At 41.5% G+C, this 16,408-nt stretch overlaps 1 protein-coding gene across 2 annotated transcripts in view; it reads left to right on the top strand.

Annotated features, from left to right (window-relative positions):
- The window catches only part of MPP7 (MAGUK p55 scaffold protein 7), a 407,772-nt gene that overhangs the window by 138,620 nt on the left and 252,744 nt on the right, over window positions 1-16,408 (top strand). The window contains exons 3-4 of one of the 2 annotated variants that reach the window (XM_074984915.1): window positions 7,961-8,103; window positions 10,878-11,044. In XM_074984915.1, the coding sequence (XP_074841016.1) occupies window positions 11,008-11,044 (37 nt within the window). In that variant the 5' untranslated portion in view covers window positions 7,961-8,103; window positions 10,878-11,007. The remainder of the gene's footprint in view (window positions 1-7,960; window positions 8,104-10,877; window positions 11,045-16,408) is intronic. The other variant, XM_074984916.1, reaches the window with a different exon arrangement.

The following is a 16,408-nucleotide window of genomic DNA, read 5'->3' as shown; positions in this document are numbered from 1 at the left end:
TTGGGATGGCTTTTCCTCCCACATCTCCCTTACTAAGTCTAGAATCCCCTGCAAATGCCTCCCAAATTACAAACATGAGGATGGGAGGAGCTGGTCCCAGTAACGTGCATCTGTCAGCACAAACTTGTGGAGCATTGCTTTCAAAGTCCAATTGAAGCGCTCTAGTACTCCATCAGTTTGGGACGGTAGATGGACATCCAGAGTGTCTTGATTTTTAACAGCAGGAAATGATGTTGCACTGTTTGGGACTTAAAGTTTGTCCCCTGATCATTAGGATCTCCCAAGGGACCCTAACCTGAGCAAAGATGTTCATTAGCTCAGTTACCACCTTCTTGGCACTCATGGAGCATAGTGGCACAGCTTCTGGGTACTGGGTTGCATAGTCAACAGCAATGAGGATGAACCAGTACCCAGCTGCAGTCTTCTCCGGTGGGCCGACTATATCGATGCCAATCCACTCAAAGGGTATACTCACAAGTGGGAGGGGAACTAATGGGGCCTTCTCCATGGACCAGGATGCTGTGAGCTGGCATTCTGGGCAGGAGGCCCAGAAGTCTGCAACTTCCCTGTGGATCCTGGGCCAAAAGAAGTGGGCCAAGATCCTAGCCAGTGTCTTGTCTCTTCCCAGTGTCCTGCCATGGGGATGGCTTGGGCAAGCTGCATGACCTCTCTCTGGTATGGTCAGGGAACCAAGAGCCGATGGTGCACTTCTCCCATCTATGGGTCCTTCTCTACACAGTAGAGATGGTCTCCCTGGATTTCAAAATGGGGGAACTGTCCAACTGGATGGGGTCTGGTGGTCTCCCTGTTCATTACTGTCACCTGATCATATGCTCGGCTCAGCGTCTCATCTGCCCACTGCTCTCCCATGAAGTCTGAGGGACGAGGATTTGGGCAGCTGGCGGGGCCTCGGGGGTGTGCCTATATTTGTGGGGTCCTGAGCTTCCCAAAGTTGCATTCCATGTATGGGCAGTCTCGGGACCAGTTCCCAATGCCCCCACATGTGAAGCAGGTGTCCTGTTCCAGGATGGCTTTTGGCGGGTGGGTGTCTCCTCAAGGTGCCCGGGGTGGGGATGGATGTGGAACAGCGTTTCCAGGCTGGGGTGTGAGTTGGGTCTCTGGTACCTTTTCTGAGGGGCGGCTGGTTACCCTATGGAGAAGCTGGTGGGCTGGTCCAAGGCCCAGGATTTGGAGCCTGGGGTTAGCTTGGTAGTCCTGAGTCTTTTGGGGCTCAGGGAGGGGCGGCAGAAACCGTGGTCAACCCCATCCTTGTGACCCCAGGCTCCCCTAGTCACTCGTGCCAGGCTGCCTCTGGCTGACCTGGAGCCTAGAGAGGGAGTCATCCTGGGACACTTGGCTGCTAGATGATTCTCCATCAACTGGATGGCTGCGGTCATATTTTCCGGGTGGTTCTTCATCACCCATTCCCTTCCCCCCGAGGGCAGAATCTAGGTGAACTGTTCAAGTAAGATCTGCTTGGCTACCTGCACTCTTTGTTTTGTCTTTGTTTTAGGCTTCAACCACCTCCAGCAGGCATCCTGCAGCTTCTGGGTGATGAAGTGGGGTCGGGCTCTCAGGGTGGGGGCATATTTACTAATGGCAGAAAGTCTCTTTAGAGATATTCAGGATTGCTGCCTTGACCTGGGCATAGTCCGGAGAGGCCACAGTGACCAGTGCCCAATACACAGTCTGGACGACCCCTGTAAAGTATGGTGCCAAGATGGCTGCCCACTGCTCTATGGCCCACTGGGATATGGTGGCCACCCACTCAAGTCTCCAGGAATGCCTCTGGATCATCCTCTGGGCCCATCTTTGCAAGCTTGATTGGTGCAGGTGCTGGCGGTTCATCTGGGCTTCTGGGTTGTAGCAGGGAAGTCACGTGCTTCATCAGCTGTTGCTGTTGGGTTGCTAATTCCCCCATTAGCTGCTGCTGCTACTGCTGAGCCACCTGTTGGAGCAGCTGTTGCTGCTGCTGGCTGGCCTGTTGCTCCACCATCCACTTCAGCAGGGACTCCATTGCTTCAGTGGTTTGACCTTGCTGGGTCTACAGCTGTTACAGTAGGATAGCTCTTCTGGAGGGCTGGGGCAATGCCCATGTTCTCCACCATGTGTGAGTGGTTCCCACCGATGGCAGGGTGGCCTAGTGGCTAAGCACCCTTGACGGGGCCTAGAGGCTCGGGTGTCGGTCTTCAGCCTCTACCCTCAAGACTGAAGGATAAGTTTTGGCACATGGTCCTGAGAATCTAGTTTCCCCTCCGGCAGGAGACGGGTTTCCATGAGAGGCAGGGGCTTCACCTTTGTGCCTGGGGGAGGGTTCTGAGGCTCCGCCCTCTGGTGGCCAACCCAGTGGCAGCTCTGGCTTGGGCCCTGCTTGCCTCAAAGCCAGCTCCTGCCTCTTGGCTGGTCAGCCCTGAACTGGGCTGGCTTCCCTCCTTTCATGCTCCTCCAGGCCTGACACTGGCTGCAGCTGAACCAGGGTGGGAGCTGCGGGAGTGCAGGGAGTGGTCCAGGCCAGAGGGTGCTATGGGAGCTGCAGGCCAGGGGGACGTTAGGAGTGGACTGGGCTGGGCTGAAGGGTGCATGTGGAGCTGCAGAGCTTGGCTGGAGGTATCTGACCACATGGCTGTGTGTGCCCTGCTGTGTGGCCAGAGCCACTTTACAGTGTGCAGCCATGGCTGCACTGCCATGCGGCAGGAGTCGCTTTGCCATGTGCAGCTGGAAGTACCAGCCGCTCCACCAGACTGCACCAGCGGTAAGTCCTTAACTTACCTGGGGGAGAGGTGTGGGGAGCAGCAGGCTGTGGAGGTTTGGGGACCAGGGTGAGTGTGGGGAGTGGGACCAGATGGGCCAGAGGGTTGGGGAGAGCTGCAGGCCAGCGGGTATTGGAAGCAGGCCGGGCTGGGCCGGGCCAGGCCAAAGGTTGTGGGGGGAAGCTGCAGAGCATGGCTGGAGGTGCCCAAACACATGGCTGTGGACGCCTCCCCCCACCATGCGGTGGGAGCCACTTTGCTGTATGCAGACGTGGCTGCCCCACCACATGGCAGGAGCCACTTTGCCGTATGCAGCTGGAAGTAACTTACCTGGCGGGGGGGTGGGAGTAAAGGGACCAGGCTGAGTGGATGTTGGGAGTGGGGCAGGTCATAGGTGCATGGGGGGCTGCAGGCCAGGGGGTGGTGGGAGCAGGCCGAGCCAGGGAGTGCGGAGGCGGGGGGAGCTGTATGCAGTGGGGGTGTTAGGAGTGGGCCAGCCCGGGGCAGGCGGAGGGGGTCAGCGGCAGGTTAGCGAACAGTGGTGGGGCAGAGCAAACTGGCCCAATCCTCCCTGCCATTTGCCATGTGTTATTTCATCTTGCTTATATGGTCCTCCGCGAGCCCCGAGCAGGGGCAGCAGCAGCAGCACCAGCAGCCCACGGGTGCCAAAAGGGCAGAACATAGAGGGCAGCATGTGCTTCTTCTGGTAGTGCACATCCACACATTCATTGGTGCACATAACAAAATTTATTCTGTCCAAGGATGGAAAAAAAGAACATTGGATGAGGGTAGATGTAGTTATTGGATAGATTGGGTATGGTCAACGTAGTAGCTAAGGGCTGAGTTACAATGGAAGGACTGTAAGGGAGAAGTTTATCTTTCCTCTGTATTAACTAAACATCCTTTATGGCCTCCTCAGTTGCACTTAAGTCTTGAGATAGTAATGTAGCTAAATAGTTTTTCTCAGAAATCTGACATCATGCTATTACGGGTCCATCTCTGATGTCTCATATTCATGAAATCCTCTCCCATGTCCTGTATCTTCTTGCAGAATATTTTCAGCCTTTATGATCTTCACCTTTGCCACCTTTGGCTATATCTAGACTGCTAGGCTTCCATTCTCAGGAAAGTGGAAGCATTCTTTCAGGACATCGCTGTATACTGCGTGCCACAAAGCAAAAGGGATGTGTTGGCAGAGGGGCTCTTCCTAACATTTGTCCCTGTGTGCCTGGGTCAAATGTCAGGAAAGCCTCTCCAAACAGTTCCCTGCAGTTTAGATGCAGCCTCTGGTGGTAAAACTGGAACTCTGAAGGAAAAAAAATGTTGCTCCTTTTTTGATTATGAAACCACATGGGTTTCCTAGGTAGAAAAAAATAAACTTCTAGGCAGTGCCATGAATTATGAAAAGTTCAGATGCATGCATGCTTTAACATGATTAGTCCCCGAGAAATCGCCACAAACATATCTAAATTAAAAACGAAACAGTGAAATGTATTAGTTGAAAATATCAGTTGGACTCTTCAACTGGACTAAGAATTCTCAGCTACTATTCTCAAAGCAGATTACTAAATGTGATTATGTCTAAAGCCCCCTGGCATGAGCCAAGAAATGATGTAACAAACAAACAAAAAAAAAACAATCAAATACTTCCAAAATTACACAAAAGTCTGCCGTATTCTACTCTCAGGAGCAGTGTTCCCTGTAAGCTGCATTTGGGCCACTGCTCAGAAGAAATTCAGATGCTGCCCATCTGATTAGCACAGTGCCCACAGCTAGGTTTTGTGTGTTTATTAGTGGTGGAATTCGCACAGATCTCAGTGCAAATAAAAATTCATTCTACACCTGGATGGAACAAATACACCCAAGGATGGAGAAGATTAGAGGGAACAGTGCTCAGATGGGAATATTTAGAGACAAAAGTAGGAGGTTTCAAGGTATCCAGTTACAGTTCTTCCATTAATTTGGCATTTGACTTCAGGAAGATCATGATCTCTACCTCGGTGTATCTATTTGTAAAATGAGTAGGCACTCTAGAGAGCCACAGTTTTTGTATAACCATCTCTACATTACAGTCTTCAGTAGTTTTATTTTCAGTGATATCCTTCTGAGTTAGAGGGTCACACTAACAGGGAGACCCTGGCAATTATAGACCGATAAGTTTAACATCAGTACCAGGCAAATTTGTAGAAACACTAGTAAAGAATAAAATTGCAAGGCACGTAGAAGAGCACAAATTGTTGGGCAAAAGTCAGCATGGTTTCTGCAGAGGGAAGTCGTGTCTGTCTAATCTATTAGAATTCTTTGAAGGGGTTAATAAACATGCGGACAAGGGGCACCCAGTGGACATAATATACCTAGATTTCCAGAAAGCCTTTGACACGGTCCCACACCAAAGGCTTTTATGTAAATTAGGCGGTCATGGGATAGGAGGAAAGATCCTTTCATGGATTGGGAATTGGTTAAAAGACAGAAAACAAAGGGTTGGAATAAATGGTAAATTTTCACAATGGAGGAGGGTAACTAGTGGTGTTCCCCAGGGGTCAGTCCTGGGACCGATCCTGTTCAACTTGTTCATCAGTGATCTAGAAAATGAGGTAAGCAGTGAGGTGGCAAAGTTTGCAGATGACACCAAGTTGTTCAGGACAGTCAAAACCAAAAGGGATTGTGAAGAACTACAAAAAGATCTCAGCAAACTGAGTGATTGGGCAGCAAAATGGCAAATGAAATTTAATGTGGGTAAGTGTAAGGTAATGCATGTTGGAAAAAATAACCCAAATTACACGTACTACATGATGGGGTCAAATTTAGCTACGACAGATCAGGAAAGGGATCTTGGAGTTATAGTGGATAGTTCTCTGAAGACATCCACGCAGTGTGCAGCGGCAGTTAGTAAGGCAAATAGGATGTTAGGAATTATTAAAAAAGGGATCGATAATAGGACGAAAGATATCATACTTCCCCTATATAAAAGTATGGTACACCCACATCTTGAGTACTGCGTGCAGATGTGGTCTCCTCACCTCAAAAAAGATATATTGGCATTAGAAAAGGTTCAGAAAAGGGCGACTAAGATGATTAGGGGCTTGGAACGGGTCCCATATGGGGAGAGGCTAGAGAGACTGGGACTTTTCAGTTTGGAAAAGAGGCAATTGAGGGGCGATATGATAGAGGTATATAAAATCATGACTGGTGTGGAGAAAGTGAATATAGAAAAATTATTTACCTTTTCCCATAATACAAGAACTAGGGGACACCAAATGAAATTGATGGGTAGTAGGTTCAAAACTAATAAAAGGAAATTTTTCTTCACACAGCGCACAGTCAGCCTGTGGAACTCCTTGCCCGAGGAGGCTGTGAAGGCCAGGACTCTATTAGGGTTTAAAAAAGAGCTTGATAAATTTTTGTAGGTTAGGTCCATAAATGGGTATTAGCCAGGGATAAAGTATGGTGCCCTAGCCTTCAGTACAAGGGCAGGAGATGGATGGCAGGAGATAAATCACTTGATCATTGTCTTCTGTTCTCCTTCTCTGGGGCACCTGGCATTGTCCACCGTCGGCAGATGGGATGCTGGGCTGGATGGACCTTTGGTCTGACCCAGTATGGCCATTCTTATGTTCTTATGTTCATTCTCCTTGCTAGAGATCTGGCTTTCAGATTATACCTAGTCTATGTACTATTTAATGCGACTGGAAATTACAGAAACATGACACTAATTTCTGTACTGTGTATGTGTTCCTCAGGCTACTAGTTCTTCAGGGGAAGCCAATATTGATCTGTTGGAATCCAACTACTTATTAGGTGGAAACTTCCTCAGTAAAAGTAAAGGAAGCAATATATCTCCGAGTGAAATCTTTCAAAACATGAGAATACCACTTTCAGTTCAGATTTTCAGTTACCTAAGGCTTCACAATGAATAAGACTCAATGGCTTTCAGATTGTCCTGTCTCCGCATGAAATATTAGGTCAGGTGCTTCAAATACCATTTGTTGGTATACCTTTCTACTTTTTGGAAGTCAAGATCTTGTTGCTCAGATCAATAGCACTCTTTGGAAGAACAAGTGTAGTATGCATCTTGTGTATCCAAAGACCTGCTTTTTAATTTTCCCTGGAAAACTTGTTCTGTAACAGTTGTCAGATTTCTGCTTTTAAATCATTCAATTGGTTCGTTAAGATGCTTCTTCCTTTTAACTTACAAATGCATAGAAAGTCCATTTGTACTCAGTACATTGTGAAAATCATTGAATAATTCCACAGAATGACAACTTTCACAAATTATTTGTTTTATAATTTATGGGAGTGACAGGATAACGAATCACCATTTCCTCATTGGTTAAGCTAGAAATGGAAAGGCATATTTGAGACCCAACCTGCCAGCTCTTTAGTTAACGTAAGACAGAGCATATTAGGGAAAAGATACATGTCATAGTGCCAGAATTCTCTCTCCATTAAAAAAATGCCCTTTGAGGTGGCACTACAGCAAAATGCTGCCTTTTCTTATAAATGTTTCCAATCTCATTCCTCCTTCCTTTTCTGTTACTGCATCTGGCTCAGTCTTCCCAGTGCCTTCAGACTAGATGTGTGAGCAAGTGAGAGCAGGATCATTTTCTCCCTCTTGTCTGTTGGTTGGTTTTTGATTATCTATCAATCCATACTGGTCCTCTGTGCTTTGCTTACATCTCTGTTTATGGGTATGTACTTCTGTTTCCTCAGAGAACTGTAATTCTAGGATTATTCATCTCTGAAAGTTGTTCTCTGGAGGCTTGTGACACACTCCTGGCCATTTATAACCAGAGGATTTGGTGCCAAGTTAAGTTAGTAGGCATATGTTTGAGATTGGTGGGTGGATCTCATTAAAAAAGAAAACTTCTAGACTGGTGAACATCCATTTATGATGTGTAAGGTTAATTTAAAGGTAGGACAAAACTCTTCAATATTTTAATTCCTTTTAACTGGCAAAACCTAGAAATAGAGGGATTGTAATGGAAACATTTATTAATTCAATTACAATAAGAATGAAGAAGTTAAATTATTTTAGTCCAGTTAAAGTAAGGGTTTTCCCTTAAAAATCCTTCATAATAGCTTCTGAATGTAACATTAGCCAACTCTTTTTATAAAGAGAAAGAAAAGATGTTTGTTTATACAGGAACAGGTTGCTTCATAACATGTAATATCCTAATGTAAATGAATTCACTTCTGTATGTAACCGCTAGATGTCAGAAGTACTGCAGGAGCCTGAGAGGTGTCTAAGGGCCTGGTGGAAATTCAACAACGTATCACAGGACTTCACATATTTCACTGTTTCCACATGGTAGATGCCAGAAGAATCTGATACAGTGTGATATATAGAAGCAAGGTACAACTGGAATAATGAAATTTCAAAAATAAGCCCTTTTTAAAAGTTGGTTGTAACAGTCCTGTTGGGTATTGTAAATGCCTCAGGTGCACTTGATACTGCTGTTACGTTCCTGGCTTTTGGTTCTAATTTTTATGGAAAGATGGATTGAACTTCAATTTAAGAATATTCGGTAATCCCTCTCAGGACATACTGGAACAGCTGGTATTTTTGCGTTGTAGCAAATTGATTCCATACAGCAGTCAGCAATACTTATGGCTGGATTCTGACAAAAACTTTTAAAGCATTTTAAATAAATTCAGCCAAAGAAAATAACATCATCAATGCAAAAATGTAGCTTAATTTGCAAGTTTGGGGAAAGTAACACCATTCCACTCCAACACAATATTAAGCATTTTACTAGTAAGGATTTCATCAGGTCATTTATTTTTCATTTGTATATATAGCTTCTGGAGGGAATAAATTTTTGCCATATATACATTTCTTAAATTATAAGGCAGTTCAATTTTTTTGATATTGAACTTTTTACCATGAAATAAAGAAAATAACTAATGACATCCAAACTTTTTCTACAGAATGAGTGTAGATCAACATAATTTTCTAATTCACGTGAATTATTTTCTTGAGATAGCTTCAGTTTTAATTATTAATACTACAGTACATTTGTTGATGAAAATGCCTTTGAAATTTTTATTGCATTAATTTTTTACATACAAAATCTTTTAGTAGCACATAAATCAGAGGTATGTAATGATAATGATGTGAACTATTGCTACATTTTTAACATGTTTAATAAGCTCATGGAAACTGAAAATCTTACTCTCTATCAGATAGCTGACATTGTTCAGATAAGGATAGTCATATGCTGATTGGGGGATCATAACTCAGATTAGAACTCGCATCTTCTGTTATGAAACTTTTATGTGTAAAAAGTAAAAATTGAAGCTGTGTTTTTTTTCTTAATTTGTACATTGTGTCCTTGGCGTGGACGCCAGTATTTTTCTAAACTGAAGTTTGGCTTTACTTGCACATAGATGTTTTGTAACTCTTAACATCATATGGAAATCTTTGTCGGCCTAGAATACTAACCTTTCTCTTCTCTAGTTTAAAATTTTGCATTTATTATGGATTAGTGAAGTTGTTACTGTCTTGAAAATAATGGCTTTGTTAAATATTAGTACAGTATGTTTGGAAATTGATGCATTGTTTTCGAAAACTTTTCTTTCTTTCCTTCCAAAAACCCATTAAAATCTAATCTTCAATGTGCTGTCTAATTCAAGTAAAATGTAAAGTCTTTATTTTTTATATTCTGAAAAATCCATGGTATTTAACAAGAAGTGGATGCTTTTGCTAATGCAGTAAAGCTTGTCAGCCTTTACCATTTAAAACAAATTCTTAAGGGGAGGTAATTTTACTCTGTATGTGTAATTGAAAAAGAAGAATATCAGTTTAGTCTGAAAGTTAACATATAAAACTTCACTTTGGTGAACTTAAAATACTTTTAAAAGACTAATTTTAATAACAAGTTCAGTTTGGAGTATGTTGGCAACCCTGCCTAGTAACTAAAAATGGATTACAATTCACTAAACAAACAGTCCATGGTAAATAATAATTATAGAGGGTTTTTTCATTTGTGGAGGACAGAATATTAAACAGTTCACAAAGGTTATGGCGCTTGTGCTGTGACCTTTTATAAGACTGTATGTATACAGGTGTGTCCAAAATGTTCACTTTCAGGACCAGGGTGACTTCACAAGAGAGCCATTTTGATTAATAGTGTTGATGTTTTTAAAAAACAACAAAAACATTCCTGTATATACATGGTTTATGAAAAATTGGAATATATTTTATTTTCCAGAATCTAGAAAAAATATAATCTTGACTTTACATCTATCCAACACCACCTTTTTGTGCTCCACTATTCATTAAGACTATCAGTTTTAAATCTGGGCTTCTTTTTCGCTGACTTGTATTACAATGATATTTTAAGAAAGGCTTTTGTACTTAAATTTTTTGTGTAAATTACACCACTCTCAGTTTAAACCAGTGGTAAAGTTAAAGAAAAAAAATGAGCGTGACTTTCTGGCAATAAATACACAAGGTCAAATCCACTGTTTATATAAATAGTCAGAGTTTCATTGCAGTCAGTGCTGCTATGACCACTTATACCAGCTGAGGACCTGCCTCACAAAATATTATTTGTATATTCACTTGAGGTTTGGATCTGTGCTTGTCTAGGCAGTAAGCGCAAGTTATACAGATTCTAAATGAGCTGAAGAGACATGATAGAATTGGAAGTTAAGTGGAGGCCTTGTACAAATTAGTGTTAGAATAAACAGAGGTTGTTATGACAACCTAATCATAATCTGTGAGCAATTTAAAATATTTACTGTTTTGGAAAACTATCCCTTTTATTTCCAAAATAATTGACATTCTAGGGTTAAAATGTGTAATTTTAGTGAAGGAAATTAATGATTTTTACAGCAGCATGGGATTAAAGACTGAACTGAAGAAAACAAGCTTACTTTATCTTGGCAAAAGTTGCGAAGTCAATATAAAAACAATGTACTCTCTTGTTTTTAATTGAGAGTGTCAAATTAAATCAGAAGTTCATTTAGCAATAATAATTTCACTTGGTCAGTAGGAGACTATTTCAAACAGACTGCTAGCCACTCAGTAGGTCAAGTTTTAATTTTTGTTTGATGTGTTTAGGATGCAATGATTTGCAGTTTAACATGTTCTTTATTGTAAAATTATGTTTTTGTTCTTTCTAGGCGAATCTTGGAGATTGCAAAATTTTTGTAAAAAAACTTGGCTGCAGGCATCTAAACAGAAATTAACTGCTGCCTTCTGGCTGTGGAGCACTGTTCTAACGTTCGTGTGTGATAGTCTGCAAACTAAATCATGCCAGCTTTATCAGCTGGATCTGGAAGTGATACAGGTACGCAAGCTAAAAAGAACTATATGTTCTCCCTTGTCTTACTTGTGAAGTCTAAAATCTTTATCTGCAAAAAGATAATTAATTACTGCCTTCTAAGTGAACACACTTTTAAATTTAATCGCTTCTCTCTTTAATTAATGTAAATACACTGCACATCATAGTTAAAAAAATAAATACCTTCAAGCAGATCGTTTATTCCTCTGAGGAATTTCTTTTCAGCCACTGGTTCTTTTTTTTTCTTCCAAAGAATGAAATGGTTTAATATGGCCAAATGTGTGAAACAGTCTAGACTGTCCTCTGAGTTACAGATAAGTGTAGTTATTTCTGAACACAAACTATTTGTTTTTGATTCTTCTCTTAAAAAGTAGTTGTCAGTTTTTTCCCCACTCTCCCATCACACATAAAGGTTCAGTTTATATCACTGAGTATATGCAGTGGTGATGCAGTTATAAAAGCTTTTTCCCTATCATTACAAAGTTTTATCCTTTTTAGCAATGCTAAAGTATCTTAAATATAGACACATTAACTTTTAGGAAGGAAAAATCAAATGCCCAAATACAAAATAGGGAATAATTAGGTAAGCAGAAGTACTACAGCAAAGGATCTGGTGGGTTATAGTGGATCTCAGTTGGAGTCTGCTTCAACGGTGTGGTAGTGTGAAAAGCTGGGTGTTCTTCTGGGAGCCTTGTATGTAAAACCTGAACAGTAATTGTTTCACTCATAGCATTGATTAGGCCGAAGCTGGAGTGTGTCCAGTTTCGGGTGCCGCCCTTTATTAAAGATGTGAACAAACTGAAGAGTCTAGAAGAGAACAGGAGACAATTTCCTCTAAATCTTTCTTTGTGTTTATAAGGAAAGATGGCAAGAATTGGACATGCTTAGGGATGAGACGAGAGTACTGAGGGAGACATAAGTCTCTGAATATGCAAACGATAAATCTGAAGAGGATTGTGATCAAGTGTTCTTCATGTCCATCCAGAAAAGGATAAAAAGTAATGGGTTTTGTTAGCAGCAAGAGACGTTAGGTTAGTGATTTAAAAAACAAAAACAAAAAACAAAACTGGATTGATAGCAAAAAAAAAAATGTACACATAAATTTAAATTAAATGTTTCCCTCTTTCTTTCTTTTGGATTCTACTGCTTGCTGGATTTCCAGAATTTGTTTCCCTCTCTCTCCTGGTGTACCACATTCCATTAACATGACAGTTGAGGCCAGCTAGTGTGTCCACATTGATCTCCAGCTTTGAATTCTGGAGGGCTAGTTATACAATATTTTCGGGGTGATGGTGGTTTCTGTTGTGGTGCTTTCTTGCTCTGGTCCACCTGCTTTTGTTGACCTTTGAGCACCACTTAAGGCCATTTACTCAGATTTGACCAAATATTTTTCTAGTATTCCAAATATTTCAAATAGTGATCAGAGTTGGACAATGGAGTGATGGGTGACTTGGTGTCTGATATAAATGGTGTTGCTTACTTTATTACTTAAATGAAATAAATGTATCCAGAGATAGTGGAGAGAGGGACCTAATGAATCCATGAATAAATAAAATGGCTTGGAAAAAAGTGTGGAAAAAATCAATCCCTCAATATTAAAATTTGTGGCTTTTTCTAGAGAACACGTACTATTATTTTATTTAGGATACATTCAAAATACCATTTTATTATTAGGATTAATGGCAAAACTTAGTTGTCTCCACAAACCGAAGAAGTATATTAATGAGAATGATTAGAGACTTGGTGGGGTAATGTGCATGACTGGAATATTGGTATAGACGGGTATACAACTGGATTGAGGTTGAGAAGGAAATAGGAGACCGACATGTTAAGAGCCACAGGGTAAGGATAAAAGTGGTAAAGAAACAAAGGTGATGTCATGGCAGGAGTCTATTACAGACCACCTAAGCAAGAAGAAGAGCTGGCTGTGCTTGTTTTTTTGTTTTTTGTTTTGTATTAAAACAGCTAAAAATCATGCAAAGCACAGGCCTTGATGATGATGTGCGAATTCAGCTGCCCAGACCACTGCTTGGAAAATATCACAGCACACAGATTATTCAGTAAATTCTTGGAATATACAGGAGACATGTTTTAAAAAATTCAGTAGGTGGGGAGGGGGGAGTAGGGGGAGAGGCTCTTCTAGGTTTTATTTTGATAAATAGGGAGGAACGGACTGAAAATTTGAAAATGGAAGACAGCTTGGAAAAAGTGATCATAAAATTTATAAGAGTTCATAATTCTGTTGAATGATAGGAAGGAGAAAAACACAATGAAGACATTGGATGTCAATAAGGTAGACTTCAGCAAACTCAGGTCATTTGTAGGTAAGGTCCCTTGGGAAGTAAATCTAAGAGGGAAAATAACTGAAGAAAGTTGGCAGTTTTTCCAAGGGCACAAAGCAAACCATTCTCTAAGCAGGAAAGATCTTAATGTGGCAAGGGACCACCCTGGTTTAAGCAGGAGATCTTGAATGATCTTAAAATTGGGGGGAAAAAAGTCCTGTAAAAAGTGGCATCTAGGTCAAATAGTAAAGCACTAATATAAGCAAATAAAACAAGTAGATGGGGCAAAATAAGAAAATACAAAACACGATCAAACTAGATAGAGACATAACGGGTAACAAGAAATATTCTACAAATATATTAGAAGCAGGAGGAAGACCAAGGACAGGGTAGGCCCATAACTCAAAGAAGAGGGAGAAACAATAATAGAAAATGTGGAAATGGCAGAGGTGCTTATTGACTTATTTGTTTCAGTTTTAACCAAGGTTGGTGGCAATTGGATGCCTAATATAATGAATGCTAGTGAAAATGGTTCAGAAGCTAAATAGGGAAAAAACAATTTAAAAATTACTTAGGCTACGTCTACACTGGCACAAAACTTCGAAATGACCATGCTCAGAGGCATAAGAGGATTTCAAAGTTGGCAGGGTACTTTCAAAAAGGACCCCGTCTGAATGAGCTGGGCTGGAGCAAAATGTGGCAATTTTGAAGAGCTGTGGCCAGCAGCATAGTAATGAGGTGCTGAATATGCATTTCAGTGCCTCATTAGTAATTTTCAAAATGGCCACTTGCATGGTCATTTGCATGGCAATTTCGAAGTTTTTGGTGAGTGTAGACACAGCCTAAGACACATTAGATGTCTTCAAATCACCAGGGCTTGATGAAATGCAGCCTAGAATATTCAAGGAGCTGGCTGAGGAGATAATTAACAATTACAGATGAAAAGTCACAGAATATGGGAGAGACTTCAGAAGACTGCAAAAGGGCATATATTGTGCTCATCTGTTAAAAGGGAAAAAGGACAACACAGGGAATTACAAACCAGTCAGTTTAACTGCTGTACCTGGAAAAATAATAGAGCAAATAATTAAGGAGTCTGTTTGCAAACATCTGGAAGATCAGGTGACAAGTAACAGCATGGATTTGTAAAGAACAAATCATGTCAAACCAGCCTGATAGAGTACCTCTACCATTTCCCCCTCATCCACAAGGCTTGTTACCCTGTCAAAAAAGCTATCTAGATTTTGTAAGAAATTTGATCCTGTCTTACATGACCTTCTCATTAATAAACAATGAAAATACAACCTAGATGGATTTATTGGAAGGTGGGTGCATAACTGGTTGAATAACTGTTCCCAGACAATAGTTACCAATGATTCACAAGCATATTGGAAGGTCATAATGAGTGGAGTTCCATAGGGCTAATGCCTAGGGCCAGTTCTTTTGAATCTCTTCACCAATGGCATATATAGTGGCATAAAGAGTAGGTTTTTATAAAATTTGCAAGCTGGGAGGGGCTGAAAATATTTTGGATTTTCTCAAGTGATCTAGACAAACTGGAGAAATGATGAAGTAAACAAAATGAAATTCGGTAAGGACAGAGGCAAAGTACTTCCCTTAGGAAGGAACATTCAGTTGCATACTTACAAAATAGAAATGACTACCTGGGAAGGCATACAGGTTGAACCTCCACAAACCAGACTTCTCTGTTCTGTGGTCATATTTGTGACTCTCCTTCATCCCAGTGAGTCTCAAGATTGTCATAAACAAGGCAGTTGTCTGGGATAGGTCAGATTTGGTCCCAAACACCTAGAATATGTAGGGTGTACCAGCTGAAGTGTAGCAGCACTTTGGATACAGAGGGAGTGCGCAGCTCTTACAGTCAATGTTGTGAGCAGTCACTGCACACCTGGCTTCATGTGCCTTTGTTTTATGTGCAAGTCTTTAGCAATATTGGTAGAAAAAAATCTACATGAACAGAAATCTGTGAAATCTGGAAACCCTGTGTGTGGGCAAGGGTAAACAAAATGTTTCACAGGCCACACACAGAACCCTGATGGGCCACATATGGGCCGCAGGTTGCCTACCAATAGGTTAGAGGGTTGCAGGGCAGTGAAATCTTGCAACCTCTGGTCAGAGCTGCTGAAATCTGTGACTACAATTTTGTTTTACATAAAAAAATGGTAAACCCTGTATTCGCTGACACGAAGCTGCTAACTGTGCAGATGAATACTGCCAACGTTTTCAGGCATGAAAGTTGCACAGGGGGTGCACAGCAAATGTAATATGCTACATCATAGTTCAGGTTACAACATCACTTTCTTAAATTTCCAGTCTGAAAATTGGTGCTGGTTGAGACAAAACTTTAATTGGTTTCAGTGGGATCATGCTGTCATCCTTGTTTCTGGAATGATTGCTGCCCTCACTTGCCAGAAGCACTTACATGGTCTGTAGGCTTGCATTAATATGAGAGATGTAGGAAGCTAAGATATATCTGATAAGCAGTAATTATCAGCTTTAATCCTTACAAAAGAACCAATGTGTGATGATATAAAAATTGCATTTGGACTTTTACCTTATCAGTAATGTTTTCATTCTAATTAGTAAGTTCATACCACTCTGACCAAGTTTTCGAAACTTCTCTAAGAGAGTTAGTCCTTTTTAAAATGTCTGATATATATATTCATTCAGCAAAGTGTCATTACAGATGTATATAGTTTATATTTACCAATGATAAGTGTCTTAAAAATATTAAATTACTTGCACTCAAACTTAACTTTAACTTGTAACATTTGAAAATTGGATAAGTTTATACATTGCAATTCTCAAATCCCGTACTCTTTTGTCCAGAAGGACTACATATGTTGCCAGATGAGAGAGTACTGTGCTGGTCTTGGTGCTGTGGCTGGGGCCAATGCAGGAATGTTGCCTACCCCACGGCAGTGTGGCTCGGAGTGGAGCCCTCCTTCCCTGCCCCCCTAGAAGCATGGCAGGAGCAAGGCCAGGAGCTGGAGCTCTCCCTTGCCCCATGGCAGCCTGAGGGCTGGAGCTGGAGGTCTCCCCTTTCCTGTGGCAGTGTGGGGGCTGG

The sequence above is a fragment of the Carettochelys insculpta genome, chromosome 2 (assembly GCF_033958435.1).
Source record: "Carettochelys insculpta isolate YL-2023 chromosome 2, ASM3395843v1, whole genome shotgun sequence".
Lineage (NCBI taxonomy): Eukaryota > Metazoa > Chordata > Testudines > Carettochelyidae > Carettochelys > Carettochelys insculpta.
Note: the sequence above shows the minus strand (reverse complement) of the source record. Positions and strands in the feature narration are given on the sequence as shown.